The 20,835-nt window shown below is 39.0% G+C and overlaps 1 protein-coding gene across 3 annotated transcripts in view; it reads left to right on the top strand.

Annotated features, from left to right (window-relative positions):
* The window catches only part of ap4e1 (adaptor related protein complex 4 subunit epsilon 1), a 51,616-nt gene extending 31,464 nt beyond the window's left edge, over positions 1-20,152 (top strand). For all 3 annotated transcript variants that reach the window (XM_078530222.1, XM_078530224.1, XM_078530225.1), the window contains 7 exons: positions 260-374; positions 6,367-6,502; positions 8,696-8,930; positions 12,764-13,369; positions 14,058-14,248; positions 16,436-16,596; positions 19,963-20,152. In XM_078530222.1, coding sequence (XP_078386348.1) covers positions 260-374; positions 6,367-6,502; positions 8,696-8,930; positions 12,764-13,369; positions 14,058-14,248; positions 16,436-16,596; positions 19,963-20,123 — 1,605 coding nt within the window. In that variant the 3' untranslated portion in view covers positions 20,124-20,152. The remainder of the gene's footprint in view (positions 1-259; positions 375-6,366; positions 6,503-8,695; positions 8,931-12,763; positions 13,370-14,057; positions 14,249-16,435; positions 16,597-19,962) is intronic.
* The last annotated feature ends 683 nt before the right edge of the window (positions 20,153-20,835 follow it).

The following is a 20,835-nucleotide window of genomic DNA, read 5'->3' as shown; positions in this document are numbered from 1 at the left end:
GTCCTTGCTCCTAATGATTATCTGGCCATTCCTGTTGGAAACTGAACTTGGTGGATATCGGGTAAGAACACCACGTTGGCCAAGATTGGAGAACCTGGTGACATCAGCTTTGTGAGAAGGGGAAATTTAAATGTGACGTTTTGTTGAGCTTTAGGTTGTAAAGTTTCAACTAACTTTCCAATTCTGCACGTAGATATAACTTTCAGCCAGAAAAGTGTGGCTGTGTAATTTCATGAACAAGCTTATTTTGCTTACTTAGGTTGATGCTTCATTATCTTTTCTTGATGGTTTTGTTGCTGATGCTTTGGGCCGTGGAGCTGCACCTTATAAGCCACATCATCAAAGACAGGAAGAGAAGTTGTCACAAGAGAAAGGTAAAAAAAAAAAATTTCAATTTTTATGGTGGGGCGGTAGAGAAATGACGCAGTAATTCAAACATCAGAGGTATGAGCCTTGTGTTCCAATTGCATGGGAAGTGAATTTCCAATCTCTGGGAGCTGCTTGATGAAGCACTGAGTCACCACCAGGCGTTTCCCAAAAGTGAGAAGGAGGCATTAAAAATGCTGGTTATTAAAGGATCGGTGAAAAATAGCTTAATTATGTGGATAACAGTCGCCATCAGCGTCCCAGGAGGCAGACTTGATATCTGCTTACAGAGCTTTATATGAATTGAGAAGTATAGAGAATACAATGATTCTTTGAAAGGACAAGTTGCAGTGGGTGCAGTGTCACTGTGAACTGGGTGCTTGGTCTGGATGTATGGAAATCACCATAGTGGTAATCTTTAGGTCAGTGATTGTTGAAGATCCAAATGTCACTTGATTTTTTCCCTTGCTTTTAGATTCTCATTTTTAAAGTATGAATATTTTTAAAATGAACTAAAATTCATAATTTTTAACATAATTCAAAATTATCCAGGGAAGCATGGCCCTGGTTCCACCTAGAAATGTGCTCCTAATGTACCATCAATACTTGAATTTTCCCTTCAGACTTTTGTGCCTCAAGTTATTTTCTTTCCAGTACAAGTAAAAGAACGTTGTGTGTACTTACCACTCGAATTATCACGTTGTGTGTAACTATTTGATTTCAAAAATAGAGCTGTTTTTGTGTTGTCACCTTTCTGGGAGTTGCTACTTTTCTACTTTGGCATATATACATTTCTAGGAATAGTTAGTAACAAAACCTTTTAGGTTCAGTGGCTTAACAGGCACTATAGTTGTAACAGTTCATTGATCACAACTATGCATGATGAATAGGTTCTTTCGATATACAGGTCATGCTGCAGTAATCACACAGAATGAGCAGTCCTTTGGACTAGGATCTTTGCCACTTCCCCATTAGCTGTTTGTTGAAGAAAGTGGAGGGCAAAGTTTTGATTGTTTTATTTTTTGATATCTGTTATAACTCACTGTGATAGGATTTGCTGATGCAGAGATGTTAGTGATGCTTAAGCAACTGCTGAACTGAAGAAGCGAGGAAACATGAAGAAATATCCCATTGTACCTGGACAAATCAAGCCTTTTTTAGTGAAATGATTGTATGGTCTTTTAGATAGTGAATAGTACTATATATAATGTATTGAATTCCTTACGGTTAGAATCTTTATAGTACTGGATCTTCACTAATCCCTGTTCAGAGGATTTTCTGTTTTGGACCAAATAGCAATTAAAAAAAAAAAATATTATTTCATGGAATGCTGGCCTAGCTGGAAAGGGCCAGCATTTGTTGCCCATCCCTAATTGCCCTTGAACTGAGTGGCTTGCTAGGCCATTTTAGAGGGCAGTTAAGAGTCAACCACATTAATATGGATCTGGACTCGCATGTAGGCCAGCCAGGATAAGAATGGTAGATTTCCTTCCCTAAAGGACATTAATGAACTGGATGGGTTTTTGCAACAATCAGTGATACTTTCATGGTCACCATGACGGAGACCTGCTTTATATTCCAGATTTATTAATTGAATTTAAATTCCACCAGCTGCCATGATTTGAACCCATGTCCTCAGAGTATTGGTCCAGTGACACTCCCACAATGCCACTATCTTCCCAGTTAATTAAATATTACATTATATATCCTTATAACTTTTAGATTGTGAGATTTATTTAAAAATGCTCAGCAAAAAGGAAACTGGTGAACAAGACAGCAATTTTTAAATTCAAGTTGTGTAGTAGGCTTGATGGGCTGTCTGGACTGCTTCTCCTAGTTTGTATGTTGCTATCTAGTCAGTGACCTGTCCTCCAAAGGTAGACGTGCCTTGCAAGTGTCTAGTGTAATACTGGGAAACGAGGGGATGGAACTATGGCTGAAATTACTTACAGGCGAAATGTTTAATGGGGAGGTTATGAAGAGGATGAGATGGTTACCAAACAAGCGCCCTGGGGCCTGGCAGAAACTGAGCAGTAAGGAAATGGTCAGTTACTTACCCACTCTTATTCCGCTGCCTTCCCATCCTTAGCCTTCAATGGGAAGCCTGATCTGCAATTTTACTTTGAGGTCTGGAGGGGTGGACTGCAGCAGTGAAGTTTACACCGTCAGGCCAAACCTGCGTTGCGGGTTGGTGCTGGGACTGTGGTCCAAAACAGGCCCAGTAAGATTAACTTTTATACAAATCAGTATCTGCTGGTTTGCAGAAGGAAACTCTGGGCCTCCCTTGCCCCAGGTTGCCTTCCTAATTGCGGCCAGACCTTCCCTAACCCCTGCCCTTGACATGCTGCTGGGGACCACTCCCTCGATCCCTGGCTGTGGCCTCCTGCTGCTGAATTATCATTAAGATCGATGGGGCCTTTCCACCCCTGTGTGTGCTGCCCACTTAAAATCAGGGTTGATATCTTTGGAAACTCAACTGGCCTTGTTGAACTGCATATTCACATTGTATTGTTATATTGTTTGATTTTTTATTTTATTTTGATGAAGAATCATTTGTATAAATCCTGATCCTTTTTTTTTTATACATGCTGTAAGGAACAGCCTGATGTGGAAAAATATTCCATTTTAGATGATCAATTTGGGGCTCCTAATAACTGAAACATGCCACCTCGTTCTGACTTTCCCACTTTTGGACACAGTTCATATGTAAAAAGGGAGTATATCCACCATTATTTCACTATACCCTGAGTGGTAAGAAGCACTCCCTCTTTCCATTGCCTTTGCATATTCCTTAAAAGATCTAAGCCCCCTGCATTCCTGCTACCCTCGATACCCGAAGCTGTTAAAACAGGATTTCCAAATATGCTGCAATATGCAGCTTTTATCCTGTGATTAAAAATAATTGAAGATGGTTCATGACTTTTACTAGTTCTGTAGATTGTAATGATACTGTACATTGGTGAATTGTTGAACTGCAACACATACGTGGATATTTTGTTTTATCTAGTCAAAGCTTTTATATAATGGTATTATTTTGAACAATGAAATGAGATTGCTGTAAGAAGGAGGGTCTGTTCAGTGTTAGGTCTGACTCGTATATGAAAAAGGTGACGCACAGGCAGGCTTACAGATGGCATTTATGTTTCACTATGCTTCAATAAATTTCAGATTTAAAATCTTTGGCCTATTACATAAATGCCCTTGAAATGAATTGTGACTCAGCAGAATAGCAATCTTTTTTCAAACCCACAACGAGTTATGTTTAAGAAACTGCTTATTAGTTTAACATCCAAACCCACCTCCAGCTAATAAATGCTTAGGCTAGACAATAATGACAGACATATTCTTAGCATTTGCTTTCTCCTCAAACTGTTTAGTCCAAATAGCTCTTTCCAGTAAGCTAGTTAATGCCCAGTCACTCTTTGTTTGCACTTATGTATAATATGCAACCAAGGGTATTGGAGACAAAAGATCAGCCTTTGGATATAAATCGCCTCACTGTCTACTTTGAGCAAGGGGCAGGAAAGAAAGAACTATTTGTGTTCTTGTAGCTGAAACACAAAAAGTACTTTTTTGGGACTGTCACATAGGCCAACCTGGCAACTATCCTGTGGAACCAGCACCTATCCTACAGTAGAGACCACTTGGTATTACTCAAAGAAGAGCAGCGTTCACCAAGTCTAATCAATACCATAAATATAATTTAACTTTTTAACCTTTTTGTTATAGTAATGGTTGGCCACCTTGCCCCTCTATGGATAGTGCTCATTTGTCACAGGTTTTACCATTTGTTACCGAATCATAACTTTGCCCTCTAATCATGCCAACTTAATGCTTAACTATACCTAGGTCAGGAGCGTGTTGAAAAATGAACAAGCTATGTGTTTCTGCTGTTGAAAAACAGTTTAACTTTAGCCAGAAGTGTCAGGTTCTTGACTTCTTTGACTGTCTGGTTATTTGTACTTATTAACCCTGAATAGCGGACCATATTGTGTGGATTTTTTGAGGCAAGAGGTTAGCTTTACCAAATTTAAGTATTCTGCTAACTGGTATTGCTTTTTTTTTAAAAAATTAAGGCATCATTTACCCTTCTGCTCTTTATGATACCATACCCTGTACCAGACCTTACCTTGGAAATGGGAGCAGGCTGCTTCAGGCCTCTGGTCGTGCTACTTCAAAATTACCTGAAGGATTGGTTCTGGCCCTTGTCGCTTTGGTCTTTGCCTCCTTCCCTGCCCTCAATTTCAGCAACTCACTCAGCTGCACGGTTAAAATCAAGGCCCTCACTGGTTGCGGAATCAAGGATGCAAAGCCATGCTTTTATCACTCCAGTCGAGTTTCGCCTTGATGTCCAGTTCAAGTTAGTGGCAAGGCTGGAGTGAGACAGTGACGGGGGGAAATGGAATTTTATTATTAATCACTTCAGGAAATAATTATGTAAAATACTGAGGGTGTTGGCTTCAGAGAAATAAATTATCTTTGGAACAGAGAACAGGTGCTGATAACAGGGTTTGAAATTGGGATTTAGTTGGATAGCTCTTTGGCACAGAAACCAATGGGCTAAATGACCTCCTCCTACGCACTATGTTACTAGGTTACAGATCAGATTCACGGCCTTCAAATGTAGTTTTCAGGTATCGGTTGCAAAGGTGGGAACAAGACTAATTTGTTATTTTAAATTTTGAGACCACACTCATAAATCTTGCTGTTTAAAAAGACTTCTGACTGGCATACACTTTTATGGCCTGTACAATGTTCAAAATACTTCCTGTGAATTTGCAGTCGCTGTCGTTATGCAAGCAAGCGGGGCAGCCATCTTATGTATAGTACGATCGCAAAAACATCAGAGAGATGAATGACTATTTCACTTGTTTTATGGTGCCATTGGCTAATGGAAAAATGTTGACCGATATATCGGGAGAGTTCCCTGCTCCTGGACCTCGGTTTAACTTCCTGTTTAAAGAAAACATTTAAAGTAGTTATGTCATTGTCCAGGACTAGTGTGGGTGTGCTCTCACATGACCATATTGGTTTTATTTTATATTTATGGGAAGAAGAGAAATTGCGTTCGCATTGTTAACATCCCACTATTTTTTTGAATTTGCGTTCATTCAAATGGCCTTGCTAGAGAATAGAGAGATCCTTCCTTTTAACCTGTTGACAGTATCAAAATACTCCAGTTATAGCTGAAGTTGGCTGTAGTCAGGAGCTGTTCCCCTCAATTATTTGGACAAACAAACGACATTGTATCAAACTAATGGCAGATAAATTGCTGGATTTGCTGCTGTTGATATGAATTAATCTTGAGGCTGGCAGCTCAAGTCTTGAGGACCCTGCCTATGACAATTTATGGTCCTGACATGCCATCCAACCTTGCAGGCGCCAAACTGGAGAATCACTCCCATAGATAGTAAATTGTTCCTAGTGGTTTTTAACATTTAAAATATACATTTTAAAATTTTTTTCCTCTGTTTATTTTACCTCTCTCATTCCTTCCTCTCCCCTTATTCCTCTTTCTGTATCTCATTTGACTCTCATTCACCCTGCTTTTTTCTATGTTGTTGGATCTATTTCTTTATGTTTAAATTCCACGGAAGGGAGAGACCATTGGACCTGGTGTTCGTGAGGCCCAGATGCCCCATTGAATACTGTCTGCTGCAACACACTTAATGCAGACTATGTTCATTATTAAGTGAATTTGTTGAGAAAGAGCACCCCCAAGTGGCTAGGTGGAATTAAAACAGATGTCATCAGGAGATGCTGTGCAATGGAGTAAAAAGAATATTAGTCAAATGAAATGTAGTAATAGATCTTTGTGATTGGATTTAAGTGCTGGGTTGGTGAATATTTTAACACATCCTGTAGCAAGAGTAAGTGTGGGGAAAAATGTTTTATTTTGCTCTGAAGAATTTAACTTTATCCAGATTTACATGTTGACTGCAATATCCTCTTTAAAAACTTATTGCACAAATTGAAAAATTTTATTTTATTTTGCTACAGTGTTGAACTTTGAACCGTATGGACTGTCTTTTACTACAAGCCCACAGGCTTCCTGTGTTACGGGAAGGCAATCTCCAGCAGGATTATCCTTCAGCTCAGAGATTTCTTGCAACAGCACAGAACCTGGATTAAAAGAGTAAGTTTAGGCTATTTTGGTAAATATCAGCAATGGAAGCATGAATGCTGTTTGTTTAATGCGTGTGCTAGAATCATCCCTTTGGAATACTCATTCCTGTTTTTCAACCCTATCTTTACTCAGCTTGAAGGTGCACTGATTGTCACTTGCTGAGTGTAATTTTAATCCTTCACTGTTGAATTAATTTGGAATAGCTACAAATTAAAATCAACATTTTCTTCTTGGAAATGAAAGGACTAGTATTTATTTAGCACTTTTCTCCACTTCAGGATGTTCCAAAGTGCTTTTGAGGTGTTGTCACTGTTAGAATATAGGTAAACTAGGCAACCAATTTACACACAGCAATGTCCCATAAATAGCAATGAAACAATGACCAAATAACCTATTGTAATGTTGTTTGAGGCATTTGTAAATGGCATGGATACCAGGAAAATTCCTCTGCTCTTCTTTGAATAATGCTGCTGGATTTTTTTAGTATCTACCTGAGGAGGGGCCTTGGCTTAATATCTCACCTGAAAGATGGCACCTCCAACAGTGCAGCACTACTGCACTGACGTGCCAGCCTAGGCTATGTGCTGGATTCTCTGAAGTGGACTTGAATCCACACTTTCTCACTGTAGAATTGAGTGTTATTACTGAACCAAGGCTGGCAACTTTGTGAGAAAATTATGTTGCTCTTTTCAGTTTGCAGCTTGTCAATAATCACCCTATTATGTTGTGCTCAGCAGCATGCTTAATGTGATTTTTTTTGTGTGAGAGTTATATATTTAAAAACTGAGGTTTTGAGGCAGTGTAATAAGTATTATTTTAAATTTTTGAAATGAATTTTATTGTATTGCAATTTGACAAGTAGGACAAGATGCCATACATATATATTTAATTGTATTTAAAAATGTTAATCCCAAAAAAAAATCCTGTGATCTCAATGGCATGCCTACCATAATTTACCATATTTACATACTGGTAGATCATTATAACTAGATTCAGAATTTTTGTTACATTTGAATGTAATAAAACACAGCATAATGTGCAATTATGGGTGTACATTAATCATGGTAATTATGATGAATTTCCATTGGAAATACTAATTAAATAGCTTCACAGTTAATTTAGCTAAGAGTTTATTCCCATGACTCTGCTCAGTTCCTAATTTCAATCATACCATTTTGGGTAGTTGCTGAATGAAGGCCAAACACTTGCAGATGGGAGGGGTATAGCTGTAGGAAGACTTGTCACTTGGCGACTGTCACACTTCTGTTGATTGCCTCGGAAGTGATACAGGCAAAAATCTGGGTTTAGTTGTTCATCTCCCCACTTGACTCCAAAGTGGTGACTTTCCAAAAGAAGACCAGCGGGCAAAATAAAAGGGTATTACATCCTCTAATTAAAGGAAGGAAGAAGAAAGGACTTAGCTTTATATAGCACCTTTCACGTCTTTGGAATATTTCAATTGCAGCCACTGAATTACTTTTGGTGTAGCCACTGCAGTAGCATAGGCAAGTGTAACAACCAATTTGTGTAAAGGTTCCATAAACAGCAGAGAGATTAAAATAGAATAACTGGTTATTAGTGGTCCTGGTTGAGGGATGAATGTTGGCCAAGACACCAAGAGAACACTCATGCTCTTCTTTGAAGAGTGCAGTAGGATCTTCTACATTCACATTTATAAGCTGATATGTCTTGGCTTAAATGTTCAATTCAAAAGACACTCTTAGTACTGCACTTACGTGTTAGCTTAGAATTAAGTGCTTAAGTTTCTGGATTGGGCTTGAACCTATGACCTCCTGACCGATGCAAAAGTGCTTCCACTGAGCCAAGGCTGACAGCTTCCAACCAGTACTACAAACCAGTATTCCATTATGCAATCCTATAATAATTTTAATCATGCATTGAGAGCATGAGAACAGCGTACCCTCTAATTTTTTTTTGTAGTGCGCAGGCCCTTTACATTTTCTTCTGGGGCTGTGCATGCGTGTATCTTAAAGCGGCCAACTTGTGCACTGCCTGCACGAGACCTTTTGGGTTGCTGTGTGGCAAACAGCCTCGAGGGAACATTGTCTGAAGACTTTTAACATTTTGGTTTTGTACCTTAGCAGTAGAATGTTTATAGTAGTGATTTCTAACATGGTTGAATAAGGCAGTCGTCAGCATTTGGAGTGGACCAAGCGTATTGAATTGTAAACCTTTATTTAGTTCCGATAGCCTGAAGCTTGATGGAGTGAAGAAAGTGTGGGGTAAGGAGGGCTACCTTCGAAAGAAGAAGGAATCCAAAGAAGAAACCTTAAGTCCCAATTCCAAAAGTAGTGTAACGACAGACCGCTCCTCCACAGCTGAAAAAACGGCAGGTGTTACTGCAGAAGAGCAAGAAAAGCAGCTTTTGGCATCATCACTGTTTGTTGGGTTAGGATCCAACAATTCAGTCAGTCTGGTAAGTGAATTTTAACAGGTCTATGTTCAGAGTCACGTGAAGCAGAATTATGCTCCAAGTATGAATTACAAAAGCCCCATTAGTATCTCGTAAAAAGAATTATCATTAGTCTCTCATTTGTGTTGTTTTTACATGGTGTAAATAATCAGCATTTGAGACTTGGTGGTGGTGAATTAAAAACCTTAAAGATTGTAAAAGGTTATTGGATTAATCACACTTCTACACCTGGCACCTAGTGTTATTGTCAAGCGTTTTCAGGTTGGAAACTGTATGGGCTGGATATAAAGTCTAAAGGTCCGTGGTCATTCTGTGATGTTAGGTGTTGAGGATTCAGTGATAGCTATTTGGGAGCATTGCATTCATCCACCCTAAATGTGGCTACAATGACTCTTCATTCAACTCACTCAACTAGAAAAAATAGCTCCTCTCAGATGTGCCTAACCTAAAATGTCAATTAGAAATAACTAATATTCTCAGCACATCAAGTATGTGCACTGTGAAGTGCGTTGGTGGATCCGCCATATCTTGTTGAACCTCAACCCGCTTTTCTTTGCTAATATGTCAGAGTTTCGCCCAATCTGCTATAAAAGGTTATGGTACCAGGGTTGCACCTTCCACCTCTCCTCTTGAAAAGTCAAATGCACCAACACGTTCAGATCACTGGCCTGTTCAATTCTTAGAGCTAGTTGTGCATTACCCTGGTTTGCGTGTGCAGTAAGAAGGAAAGGGCATTCACTTCTGAAATGTCTTTTCATGTCCTCAGGATTTCCATAGGGCTTCACAACGAGTGCCTCTAGTCCAAAAGTAACGCATAACCTTCTGGCTGCCATGCCAACAGTGCTACTAATTGAGCCAAGCTATCACCATAGTGGTAAAGCTAATGTAATGGGACAGGTAAATGAATCTGACCACTTAAGTAAATATAGTTTCTTTTGAGATCACTCAACATAACTTTCTGGTTAAACCTAAGAATATTTATGCCTTGCAAAATATGCAAGGCATAAATGGTGATTTTTCTGTTTAAAATCTCCCTGTTTTCAATGAGGTTTGTGCCACGTAACAACTCAAATAACATTCCCAAATAAAACCTTTAAAGGCTATTTTTGAGGATATTGGCTGAGCTTAACCTGTGCAATCACTCGAATGGCTGGCCAAAAATCTTTCTTTCACAGTTCTAATAATTGTTAGGACTAATGGCTTAAAATTTATAGTAAACACTCAGAGGTGCTGACTGCCAAGATTTCTTTCACATTAAAACTTCAGATATTTTAATACACTAATAGGGAAATGTATAAAGATTTAACCACAGAGCTTTATAATCCATTTTTGGATGACTACAAAATCTGTGTATTAGCTTCAGTTCACTAAACCCGTTTGAAATGTTGTCACATTCTTGACTGACTTCAAGATATTTCAGTACTATAATTAGTAACTGCAGCCAGATAACAAAACCACTTTTTTTTCTGGAAACTAGCTCTTTGTAATGTTTTAAAATGGAAAAGAATCTTAAATCATACTCCCAAGAGGGCATATATCAAACATCTCATTCCATTCCATTCCATGAGTGCTTTGCCCGGAGGTATCGTCTTGGCTCATTGTCTGCTCATGCTTCATTCTGAGCCCTTTTTCTTGGCAGTTTTTGTCGGTGGTCATTTGCCATTGCCTTCCACTCTTGGGCAGGGCGGGAAGGTAGGTTCTAAGCCTACCTCTGCCAGAATGGGAATTGAACCCTCGCTGCTGATATTCTGAACTATACGCTATCCATCTAGCTAACTGAGTTATTTATGTATACACGTATATCAGGGGTAGCTAAACCCTCTGAACCTTAGGACTGCATATGATAATCTTCAACCATTCAAGACACGGACATCCTTTGCCGACATTTTTATTACTATTGCATACACTTCTATGAGGAAATATGTTAGCAAGAATATAAGTGCAAATATAAAAATATGAACTTCATCACAGAGTGCAGCGATTCACTGTCTGTATGTTGTGTGAAAAGTTGAAAAAAGCCGCACACTGGTCGTCTTGAATTGAGGATACTTTGCTTCTGGCACTTGCTTCCAGAGCTGTATTGTAGATTGTGATCATCTCTAAACTCTGGTCCTCCTGTAATTCTAACAATTCCATTTCGACAGTACATGTTTCTGTAACCAAAGGCTTGAGAATTGGTCAGCCGTTGTTGGTCACATCGACCATGGATGGGTTTACAAGAAGGAAGTGAAGCAAAACCTTGGCTTCTGCAGATAAGGCACATGGTTTTCTTGCTTTTAACAGTGAAGGCAAAATCTTCCTTTCTTTCTTGTTTAAAACTTTGGTTTTTTTCCTTCATTTTTCCATTTCTTACAATTTGACATTGTCATTTTCATCCACAAAGTTTATGAAGCGTTTTTGGTTTAGGCCTGTGACACATTTTCAGTTGTTCGTGTGTGTATGATGGCTTTCTCTCAAGTCTTCAACTTTTCCCCCCTCAGCTTCCAGGCTTTCTTCACGCACAATTCGGATTGTGGCAAAAAAACAAAATTTGCTTCACTGACACGTCAGAGCTAGCACATACCCACTGCTTTGGCAGCCATGTTCTTGCAATGTGGAAAATCAGTCAAGAGATTTAAAAAAAATAGATTTTACTTGAACAGCGTTTGTAACCACGTACTGAAAAACAAAATCGAATCCCAGTACCTGTGTTCCAACACAGTAGATTCTTAAATTTCTGTTCTGCCCTTTCCAGAGGCCGCAAGTTGGAGGGTCAGCTGCAAGTTTGAGGGTCAGCGAGAGGGTGAGTGAGGGAGCCAGAGAAAATGGAGCTGATGGTCATGTGGCCCTCTAAGACCAGCGGGAAACTACAAAAGAAATCGTCTGGAAGGAATTGTTGACCTTAACCACCCTCCTTCCCTTTTCCCAGTGCTGCTGCCTGATCTCTGGTTCTTTCTCTCGCTGAAGCTGTTTGTGGCCAAGGCTGCATCCTGCTGTTTACTTCCCCCCCAATGTGCGATTTAATGGATTTCACAGCACAAGGAATGAGCCGCACTCTGTGTCAAAGAGCCGCATGTGGCTTGTAAGCTGTGGTTTGGCCAGTCCTGAGTTATACAGTTAAAAATTGTAAGAAAAACGAAGGAAATTTAGGGTCAAGACCTATGTGCAAAACCTGCAGAGTTTGTGTGAGCTGCAGGAAACTTAATGCAGCATCCAGTACTGGCAATAGAGAGGGAATTGCTTTCTCTGCACTATTATGGAGCTAGATGGGAATCCTGAACAGCTTTATGTTTTATGGGATTTAGCCCCATTTGAAAATCCGTGCAAGACTTGAACAAGAAGCATTTTGCGTAGTCTAAACATTGCATGTAGTGCAACTGATCCAATGAGGTGATTAGTTGTGGTTGTTTCTGTTAATGGAATAAATCTCCAACTATTAAGTCATGATAACCAATTTTGCCAATTATTATTACATGATTCCTTTTTGCTCACTGCCTATTTTACTGGCTAATTGATGCATATCACATCCAGTCATGTATCATTTGCCATCTGTTTCAAAAATCTACCAAATAATAAAAGGTAATGAGCAATTTGACAAATATCCCTGTAGTCTCTTAGGAAATTATGCAACAGAAGACTATTGATAATTATCTAGTCTGAATTTCTGGTAAACTGTGAAACTGGCTCTTTGCTACATTTGACTTGCCTTTAAGAAAAAAATGAGCACCATTATCTTGCACCGCAAGGAGTGTGTTTTAGTGTGCATGATTTCTCCTGAGTAAGAATATTTGACCAATGCTGTTTAGCGTTTCAAAAATTTAACAAATAGAACTTCTAACATTTCTGCAATCTTCTAGATGGGAAAAACTCAGAGCACTACCCAGAAATTTTGGAGAAAATCGAAGATTGTTGAGGGGCAAAATAGCCATGAAAAGACGATGCATGCACAGAAGGCAGCTGTTCCATCCCTTGCTCAAATTCCAAACCTCATGGATAACGTCCTAGAAAGGTGTAATCCCTTCCAGGAAAGTAAAGCGATACTTTTAGGAAAAAAAGCATCTGACTCTGCAGAGGCCTCCACAGAGGAGCCTGCCCAAGAATCTGACAAGACGTGGACTCCAAGTGACAACTTAAAGACAATCAAAGCCGTGCCTTCAGCATCAAAGGAATCCTTTTCAGGTCTATTTGCAGATGGAAATCTTGACATCATACAGCCTACAAATTGTAGCTCTGTCCGTGTGGCTCATGAACCAATCTCCAGCCTGACTCCAAGTTTGCCTTTGGAATTTGCCAAACTTTCTCATTCACAGTTTGAGCTCGTTCGTGCCAATGAAAATATAGCTTTGTTTTCCTGTAAAGTTTGGAAAGAGGACTGTCTGCTAATAGTCCTGTCTTTCACTAACCGCAGCAGTATAGAAGTTACTAATGCAATGGTCAACTTTGCATTAACTGAAGAATTGCAGGTAAATATAATCTGGCAGTGCTACGGTACTGAGCAATTGAAATAAGGTAATTCGCTGAAATTAAATTTTGTTAATTATAATGTTGATCACTGTAAGGTCATTGGCATTAAATTTAAAGAATCAACATTTGAACATTAATGGGATTTTTGGTAAACATTACTTAAAAAAAAAATGTCCTTAATACCAGTCATGTGAAATTCTGAAATGAGAGCCACAACTGTATCAAAATAAGTTGCAGCTTTAGAATGAAGTCAGTCATGAATTTGTGAAGTGCAGTGAACTTTTGCACTTGTTCATATTTTGACTTTTTTCTTGGAATTTGCCCATCCCATTTCAGCTGTTTTTCTTTTTTTTCTATTGGCTTCTCTTTGCTGACCCCATCACACACTATTCTTCAGCTGAGAGATTAGACATGTGATGTGCTGCCTAATAGCTTAATGCTAGAAGTCATTTGACTTCTGATTTGAGAAAGTGTTTTTCCTTCTCTCAGGCTCACTTGTGGATGGATGAAGCAATGAACCACAATAAGGAGTTTACTGTGTGGAGAATTATTGCAAACCCACCCTACTGTGACAACACACCATGTTACACACCATTTTACCTGATCACACTTTTCTTGTTTAAATGTGATAATGTGTATTTATAATTTTAACATTAATATCTCCACTTTTAATATCTTATTGCACAGGCTTGCGAGAGCACAGACTTCACTTTTCCACTGGTGGAATCCCTCACCACAGTCAAATGTCAACTCTGTCTGCAGATGGTGAAACCTTGTGCCCAGGTGCTACTTACAGGGCATGTTACTTATCATCTAGAGTCTAGTCAGTGTACCCAGGAGGAATTTGCACTAGCTGTATTCTTATCTGATTTCATCAGGTACAAGACCAATGTGCAGGAACATGATTGTTTCTAAAATTTGGTTTTCATAACTAAATGAATTGCTGCATTAGAAGTTTGTACATTACACTTTTGAATGCCCTTTGCAGTTTTAAGATATTGATGCATTCTAGTGGGATATTTACTGAAAGTGTTTTTAAGATATTGATGCATTCTAGTGGGATATTTACTGAAAGTGTTTTTAAGATATTGATGCATTCTGGTGGGATATTTATTGAAAGTGTTTTGTATATTTCTTGTTGTTGAAGTAGAATTGAAGAAATTTGCTGGAATTTATTACAGTAAATGTGGAACTTCAGTTATAGTTCTTGGCACCTAGGCAAATGATGGAAAATCAGTAACAGAAGGTTGCCAACTGGCTATCAAAGGTCCTGAATGAATTGGGCCTGAGTATGCTAATCCCAGGTGTATAAGAGCATTAGCTCATAACCATGTAGTGGGGATGATGGGCAGCAATTGGCCCCTAATATCTGTTTCATGTTGTTCTAGAACTCCTGTTACCATCCTGTGGTTTGTGAATTACTATCTATGGGCCTGCATTTTGTTTGAAGGGCAATTAAAATATTTGATCTTGTTTGAATGGGGTAGTTATGAAAAGGCACCTGCCCAGAAATACCAAGGCATGACGCCTCTCTGCTGATTGAAGAACACGCTGGCTGTGAATGTTGGTGTCCTGAGGTAATCAAGAACGTAGTCCCTTCTGCGGGAAGGACAAGGAGAAACTGCCGAAATTTGTTTCCAGACTTGACTATTCTGCCAATCTACAATATTGCCGTTTTAATCCTGTGAAACAAAATGCAGGCTCACCAGTCATCTGTGGGACAGTTACCGGCCAAATTCTCTAATAATCATGATTAAGAAAGTGTGAAATAGAAACAAAATGGAGGTGAGACGCAGGATGTAATACGCTGTAGATATTTTCCTATGTACTGAATCTCTCATTTAAGGGGAATTGGATTTAAATTGGCCACCCTTGTCTTTTTGGCAAGTTGACGAAACCCACACTGGAAGACAAACAGGTTAAAAATCATTTGAGGTTTTTGACTTGTAGCACTGAAAAATCAGGGACACTAGAGCCTCATCATTTTCTATTAGAGTGTTGGATGTTAGCTTAAACTTGTGCTCCTCCAAATGGTGTACAACTTTTAGCTGTCTTACTGTTAGGAGATGCCACGTGGAGCCCAGGTGCTGCCACACAGGAAGAGAGAAAATAATAAGGAAGAATTCCCTTAAGCCATGCTCTGACATCTTGTAGCGGCCAATTTCGGATGAAGATGGCTGACATGTTTGGACCATTATCAGTCTGATTACTCTTTAAATGGGAGCATCGGTGTTTGGGGAAATATCTACGGTGTAAGTTACTTTGTCTCCGCAAAAAAACCTTAGTTTGTTTTCAAGTCTTGCATTCAACAAACTACAAAATAATTGTGCAAGATCAAAAATACCTTTTAGACTGCTTTCATTTCACCATCTTTTAATCACAATCAGAGATAGATGGATTTCCCAGCTTTCAATGTCATTGAGTGATTTGGCTATCAATCAGAAAAGCGCACTCAGGTTACTCAAGTTATAACGGAATAACAGAAGTTGTGTCTTTTTTTAACATAAACTGCTAGATAAAGAAAAAATTGCAGGGCAGTGTTTGCAATGAAGTGAATGCCTTTGTGCCAATTAAAATCAAACAGCATACATAGCAACAGGCCTATGTCAGCTCTTTCATTAGCCCCATTTACCTGCTCTTTCTGCCTGAGGAGAAATTACTTTAAAAAGTAGGTGATTTTGCACCTTTGCTGAAGTTGACTGTTGTCCCCTTTGCTTTTTGGAGAGTCCAGAAAAAAGTGATGATTACAAAGATGAGATAACATCGCTTCCTTTGGAAGAGTTTGTTTTTCAGCACTTCCTTATACTGAAGTCAGAAAGAGGGAATGATCTCTCTTCATAAAGCAAATGCTGCACAACTATCCAAGTTGGGCTGTTGATTGTTCAGTTCCTGCAACTATTAATAACTGGACAAAATTAAAATGTTGTCCAATTATTTAGCAATGCACTGATACTTCTGTTAAACACGTGAGGTTAAATGTAATTTCTTTTTAAAACACATAGGAAGAATTAATGTTCTCATTTTGATAAGCGCTCTGGCTTCACTCACTTGTCTGTTTGTTCCAGGCCATTAAAACTGTCCACTGAAGAGTTTGGGCACCTTTGGCTTTCACTTCCCAATGATGTGAAACAAAATCTTAGCTTTACATCAAATTCACCTGAAGCTCTAACTTCGGCTCTCCACATACTTCAGCAAGAACTGAAGCTACATATCGTGGATATTATAGGTAAAGTCTGTTTCTTGTGCAGCTTCCCTGAACTGAAATTATGTATAAACAGAGCCAACACTGTACATAAACCTGACCTGAAAATATTTCCTGTTACAATATGGTAAGATTATTGTTTTTTCCACTTCTGGTCAATTTCCTCTACTCCTCCCCTGCAAACGTTGACCCCTTGGTGGTGAATAATTCTAGGGGCGATGGTTAATGTCGAAAACCATGTGTTAAGTGGCCATGATTGATGTGACTGTTGACTGGCGAGGTAACTGCAGGGGGCTTCACAGATAAGCCCAATTCTTCATTTCATACAGCATCCATTTGCCATTAATCACAAGAGCCATCCACATGTAGGCTGCAAGTTTAAAAATTGTACACAATACTTTAAAATTCCCCCAGGCATGTGCCATCATACAATTCTAGGAGGAATTTCCCTTGGAAACCTTTACATTTTATGAAAAATTCATTCACTCTGATTAATTTTAGAACACTTTACAGCCTTTTGTAACCTCTGAAAGAATTTACGCTTGGGAGACTGGCCACTACAGTCCTGTGACAGATGTCAACTTCTGTCAACTGGCTGACAGTGGTCAGAGATGCACCATAGTTTAATCAAAAGATGAATTGGAAATTTAAATCTGAGCTTGTATATCCCAAAAATTCAACAAATTAGAAAAACCAGCTGCAAACATTTTAAACAAATGCATGAAGAATAAAGTTAACAATCTGTGTTTCATTCATTTTGCCCTTTCCTCCTCTCCCCTTTTCCTCTACCTTTCCTCCCGTTTTCTCTGCCTTCTTTCCCACCCCTGCAGCTTAAAAAATAAAATAATAAAGAGAAAAAAAATAGCATAGCAAGTTAAAAGTAATCTCATAACGGCTGTTTCCAAATATTTGAACGGATCGTCCTGTTGCTATGGCTACATTTGGCCCTGGCCAGTTGCTCTGGTGGACAGTGGGCTGCGCTGACCCTGTGATTGGCATCAGCAGGCATATTCTGTTGATGCCACTAACCTAATTCTGTAGATGCAGTAAGTTAGATACTTGGCCAGTAGATGTCAGCAGCTAACTGTTAAGATACCACTGTTTATTCAGAGTCACTGCTTATGAAAGTGATGACTATGTCTAGCCAGAGATCAAAACAAATCAATTCCAAGGAGGACGATAAAGAAGAGTAACATATTTTAACTCATTTGGAAGCCTTCAAATCCTCAATTTTTGAGCAATTTCCTCATCTGTTTTAGAGATGGTTGCATGTAACATGAAATGTATCATGTAACTCTGTATGACCCACCCTCATTAGAGGTGTGGAGAAGAACTTTAGATGCTAACTGGCTGCCTTTTTGAGAGTGCTAACCTGTCAGTTCAATTAGCTTTCTTTAAAGTATTTTACTAGACTACACAAGGTCTCAATTGATTATTGTTAGTACCTTCTTAACTTGAAGATCTTAGTATTGGGGTTTGTGAAACTTGACATTCTCTTATTATTCTGCAGCTTCCTTTTGTAAAGGAACATGTTGCTATGAGCTATCAGTGCATTGGCGGATTGTGTATTTAACATACTGCTACATTGTTATGTACTTATCCGATTTAACCAGGAACTTTGACTCATTAAGCTGACATTAGTAAACAAATACTTAGTGTTCACGTTGCTTTTTCTGCCTTCTATTTCACCGGACCGCATTAATCCATTTCAAATACCCTTATCCAGTCTCAATAGACTAAGGTGAAAGTGGATTTGATCTTGATATTTGATTAGAAACCACAACTACATATGCTCATGGCTATAAATACTGACTTATGACCCCTAGAAATTAAAGGCTTTGTTCGGAGGGCGCTCTCATTTTAAAATGATAGTGAGACGCCTCCATTTTCGTATTGCAGCACATGACTGTCTTCCACAAGAGTTGGTGGTGTGGCCCATTTTGTTGAAAATTTTTTTTCTCCTCTTGGCTTTTGAAATGCCTTTATTACCCTTCATTTATCTCTCTCTTTACCCCTCCCTTGCTGAGCTTTTGGCATTTATTTTTCTTTCAGTTTTGTTTCTTTTGTATCAGCATTTTGCTTTTATTTTTTTTGTTTTCCTTTTTCTGTCTATCTCGCTCTGCCTTTTCCCCCTCCCCTCCCTCTCACCTTTTCATAGCTTTCTTTTAGTTTCATATTTTCTTTCTACTCTGCCCAATCCCTGATAGAAGCAATTTAGAAACAGTTGAGAAAGCATATAGTAAGAGTAAATAAAATGGACTTGATACTGGCCTAAATGACTCTGTCTGTTTTGCTGTGAATGGCTCCTCTGTGATTCGGATGCTCTTCTGTTCTGACTTGAAAGGGAAAAGTGCGGGAAAGCACAATGCTTAAAAGAATATCATGGAAATAAGGGTTTAAATAACTTGCCTTTATCTGAGACTTTGTGCATGTATGATAACTAGACTTATCTGTCCAAGCATTACAGACAAAAACTCAGCCCTGTCGTCACCTGATGTCCTCAAGTGTATACATTTCAGACAGCAATCATGAGCTGAACTCTTGGCTGATTTTTTTTTTCCTTCCCTTCCAAGTCCAGGGACACTGAGGCCAGTTATGACATCCAACCATTGTTCCAGCTGGCAGCCAACTTGGCTCTGATCAGGAGTTGAAACTGGGGTCTTGCTGCTCTGCATGGCTCAGCCCTGGACAATGGACTTGACGACAGTGAGCAATGGAGAAGCCACCCTAATCTAGTACATTTGTAAAGTGTAGCTTTTTGAGTTTTTAAAAAGCCTTTAGAATGAATTTATCATTGGCAATTAAGATGTTAACAATAACTAAAGAGTTAACTATCATCATCCCATCAGCCCAGAGGGAGGAGGTAGACTGTAAGAAAGTTTGCAACCTGAAACCACCTTCACTGCTTTTTGTTTTTATTACTGTTGACTATTCATCCTTCTGGGTAGCCCAGCTCTGACTTTCTAAGTTAATATCGTTATCATACAAAGCTTAAATTTATATTTTTTTGTTTATGGAGATGATTTCTGGTTAACCATATATGACCACATCGTGGAAAGGACACAACTTGCCCTCGGCTCATGGGATGCTGAGGGCAGTCAGGTGTGAATGAGCTTGTACTGTCTCTTTCCTGGAATGCTGTGGCATCTTTCTCTACACTGAGCATGTTGTTGTACTCTGACTTAGCCTGGAAAGTGTTGGAGTTGTCTTGGCTTCAGATGCTGGTGGACATGATTCTGTTACAGATGGCAAACCTCTGTTTGCATTTGGCACTATAATGATAGCTGTAAAATAGATATTGATAAGAGAAAACCTTGCCACACGGTGAAGTATTTTCACTTTGCTGGGTTCAGAGTATTTGTCCAAATTAACCTTTACTTTTATCTGCAGGAACAGAAGGGATTGTAGCATGTCAACTTCTGCCATCAACCTCCTGTTTACTTCACTGTCGATTTCATGCTGGGATTTTATCAGTGTGGCTGCGATCAGGTTGCTGTGTCCTTCCAGACTGTTTGTTGTACGAATGGCAAAAGGTGATACAAAAAGTTTAACTTTAGCAAAAACTCAAGCCAAAAATAAAGTCAACTAGCTTGCATAAGCTTCGCTGTGGTTTGCAGAGGTTGTCAAGTAGATTGGACTCAAGATGACTGAAATGTTTGATGCAAGACTTCTTGAAGATGGATTGTTCTAGACACGATAAGAGCCAGGGTTAACCACGTTTAGCTGTCATAAGAGAATTTTGGAATGATGGAAACTACCCAAAGCAGCAGCTACTTACTGATTTTTATGGAGCCCTCGATAGATTTGTCTTCCTGGTGGTTTCTTTGCGAGATGTTCGGATGTTTCACTTGGATATAATTTCCAAAGTATTTTTTTAGGACGGAAATTCCAGTTGAGACTTGACTAATGTCAAATTGCAGCAGTGAAATTCTGAGTTAAGTGCTAGAGGAAGCGAGATAAAACATTTTGCATCCATATTTGAAATTTTGGACATATTGGGATTGATGATACCAATGCACAGTTTCCTACCTTTTTGCTAAATGCCAGGAGCCTTGAAATGCTGTAATATTGTTTACAGTTTGCAAGCAAACTTAAAGTTCTCATTTTAAAGTTCCACCGAAGTGCACACCGATTTATTCTTTCTGTGACATACCTTGAAGTGAGTTATGTATTGGTTATCTATTCAAATACCTGAAGTATTTTGTACACGCAACCTTTGTTATTGTCTGATTTTTATTTTGTATTTGGAGCACAAATGGTCAA

The sequence above is a fragment of the Cetorhinus maximus genome, chromosome 26 (genome assembly GCF_964194155.1).
Source record: "Cetorhinus maximus chromosome 26, sCetMax3.hap1.1, whole genome shotgun sequence".
Lineage (NCBI taxonomy): Eukaryota > Metazoa > Chordata > Chondrichthyes > Lamniformes > Cetorhinidae > Cetorhinus > Cetorhinus maximus.
The sequence above is the reverse complement of the archived record's forward strand: the minus strand, read 5'-3'. Positions and strand labels throughout refer to the sequence as shown.